At 37.2% G+C, this 3,264-nt stretch overlaps 1 protein-coding gene across 1 annotated transcript in view; it reads left to right on the top strand.

Moving 5' to 3' along the window:
* SYDE2 (synapse defective Rho GTPase homolog 2) overlaps window positions 1-3,264 on the top strand; it is a 40,180-nt gene that overhangs the window by 17,167 nt on the left and 19,749 nt on the right. Inside the window, 1 exon segment of the mRNA XM_006086154.3 lies at window positions 825-1,927. Coding sequence (XP_006086216.1) covers window positions 825-1,927 — 1,103 coding nt within the window.

Here is a 3,264-nt window from a genome sequence, read left to right as displayed (position 1 = left end):
CAGGGCTTCTAGTCTATATATATAAAAGCCTAAGCGACTGAAATGACTGGTTGACTGGTTGTTATGATGCACACTGACCACCAGGGGGCCGGACGCTCAACACAGGAGCTGCCCCCTGGTGGTCAGTGTGTTTCCCACAGTGGGAGTGCTGCTCAGCTGCTGACCTAAGCTGGCAGTTGGACGTCCCCCGTGGGGTCCCAGACTGCGAGAGGGTGCAGGCCGGGCTGAGGGACCCCCACCCCCCAGTGCATGAATGTCATGCATCGGGCCTTTAATTGTAAATAACACTGCAATAAATATAGGGGCACATATATTTTTTCAAATCGGTGTTTTGGATTTCTTATTCCCAGAAGTGGAATTGCTGGGCCAAAATTTATTTTTTAGAGGATTATAAATATAGAGGAAACATTCTAAAGAAATATTAAAATAGGAGATATGTTAATATATGTTTTTAATATACTCAAATACAAAGCTTTCCTAGTTTCCTCTGATATTCACTCTTTATAGCTATAAAATAACATACTAAAATATATTACAGTAGAAAGATCTAAAAGGAGCCTATATTACCCTTCCTCCAAATTTTCAGAATAGAAAAGTGGATGGAAAGGGAGGGAGGTGCTTCTTTCCTCTGTAAGCCATTTCGGAGGTTGTTGCTGTTCTACTTGAACATGGTAATGAAGATTCACCTAACTTATAACTAAATCTCCCTATTGAGATGAGACAAGAGAAGAATTTCTGTGCATGTGAGAGCTTGTTAAGCTGGTGGTTTGTAAAGTAGGAATCAAAACATATCACTTTATAATACCTTTTTTTTTTTTTAACAGGTCCTGGTATCCTAGCTGCTACAAATAAGACTGAATTGGGAGTTATAGAACCATCTTCTCCAAGCCCTAGCCTTGTGAAAAAAGGCAGTTCGATTAATTGGTCTTTCCCAGATAAAATAAAATCTCCACGCACTGTGAGGAAACTTTCCATGAAAATGAAAAGGTTGCCAGAACTTAGCCGAAAACTGAGTGTTAAAGGAAACTTGAATTACATAAACAGTCCAGATAACACCCCTTCCTTGTCTAAATGCGACTATCAAGAAATTCATCATACTGTTATGCTGCCTTCTGGGAACACAACCACAGCTGCTAAGAGGAATGTTATAAGTCGGTACCACCTCGATACCAGTGTGTCTTCTCAGCACAGCTACCGGAAGAAACCCTCTATGAGTTCTAAGTATTCCTGCAGAGGTGGTTATCTCAGTGATGGAGATTCACCTGAACTTATAACTAAATCTAGCAAACATGGATCTGAAAACAGATTTGGAAAGGGAAAAGAAATAATTCCAAATAGCTGTAGCAAGAATGAAATTGACATTGATGCGTTTAGACATTATAGCTTTTCTGATCAACCGAAGTGTTCACAATACATATCTGGGCTCATGAGTGTGCATTTCTATGGTGCTGAGGATTTAAAACCACCTCGGATCGATTCAAAAGATGTCTTTTGCGCCATTCAGGTAGACTCAGTAAACAAAGCCAGAACTGCTTTGCTCACGTGTCGGACGACATTTTTAGACATGGATCACACTTTCAACATAGAAATTGAAAATGCTCAGCATTTGAAGTTAGTAGTATTTAGTTGGGAACCCACTCCAAGAAAAAATCGAGTGTGCTGCCATGGAACTGTTGTTCTCCCCACCTTATTCAGAGTGACAAAGACACATCAGTTGGCTGTCAAACTTGAGCCTAGAGGTCTTATTTATGTAAAAGTGACTCTTTTGGAACAGTGGGAGAATTCTCTTCATGGACTAGATATAAACCGGGAGCCAGTCATGTTTGGTGTTGATATTCGAAAAGTTGTAGAGAAAGAAAATACAGGATTGATGGTGCCACTCCTGATACAGAAATGTATAATGGAAATTGTAAAGAGAGGCTGCCAGGTATTACTTCACTGTTTCTCTACCCTCTGTCTATCTACTTATCTATCTACCTTAATGAACTAAGCGGTTAATTAATTAAATTTATTAATAGTAATTCTTGGGGGGAGGAATTACAGGTAAAAATAATCTAATTCAGACATTTTTCTTTTCTATTCTTTATTATATTACTGGTTATGGTATAATTCATACCTTAACCTGTGTTGGCAATAATTGAGAGCATGTTAGGTGGTTCTGCAATTTATGTTGTAATGCAAAGCTGATGGGCCTTATACCAAAGATCAAGATTGTGTTACAGTATCATTTCTAGGATAAGCCAGAGCTGATAACATAGGCAAATAATTAATTTAAGTAATGTGTCTCCATGGTTTGATTCCTAAGGCAGAGAGTTCCAACAGTAAATCTAATCACCTTGCTTCACTCCTAAAATTAACTCCCTACTCTTATTTCCTACTTTCCCTTAGTCCCATTCTTTGGAAAGCATAAGCTTATCTGTCTCTTAACTTCAGGAAAACATGGAGGATGAAGAGATGTCCCACTAATAAAAACACATCTCTTTCTCTATTCCTTTTAAATAAGAAGTTGTTAAAGCAGCCCATTAAAACAAACAAAAAGCCTGGTATTATTTGTAACAAGATATGTAAATGTTAACCAGTTAGTAGAACTTACTTTTCTTTATTTTCATTAATACATATGGACTGTGACAATGAGAAACAGCATATCACTGAGAATATTGTTCTGGTTTATAAGTAATTATTTATGCTTATTTTTGTAACACAAATTAAGCCTAAAGATCATTATGCTCTGAGGTACTTCTGCTTTGGTGCTATCAAAATTTATAACGTTGATTAAAAACATCAAGGGTAAATATCACAAAATCTGATATAGGTTTCTTTATACATAAAAAGGAATTTAAAATAATCTACCATGAACTTATACAAAATATGGAAACAGCATAAGTTAGTGGAGTTTCGCAATAAAATGCAGGGAACTTGGATTCTGTTTTTTTCTTCATTAATAGCTGTGTGATGTTGGGCAAGTCATTTAATCTCTGTGGGTCTTATGTGCTTATATCTACAAAAATAGATGTGGTAGCTTCCTGAAGCTGAAGGTAGGACATCTGAACTTTTGAAACCTCTTCTCAGATATATGATACTTTTTCTAGATGGGAGTGAAGCCTTTAGTTTCTAATCCAACTTTTGGTTCAGTTACTTTTTTTCTTAAGGTTCTCTGTTTCCCTCCATTTCTTCTTCTTCTTCTTCTTCTTCTTCTTCTTCTTCTTCTTCTTCTTCTTCTTCTTCCTTCTTCCTTCTTCCTCCTTCCTCCTTCCTCCTTCCTCC

The sequence above is a fragment of the Myotis lucifugus genome, unplaced genomic scaffold, assembly GCF_000147115.1.
Source record: "Myotis lucifugus unplaced genomic scaffold, Myoluc2.0 scaffold_25, whole genome shotgun sequence".
Classification (NCBI taxonomy): domain Eukaryota; kingdom Metazoa; phylum Chordata; class Mammalia; order Chiroptera; family Vespertilionidae; genus Myotis; species Myotis lucifugus.
This window is presented reverse-complemented; position numbering and strand designations above follow the sequence as displayed.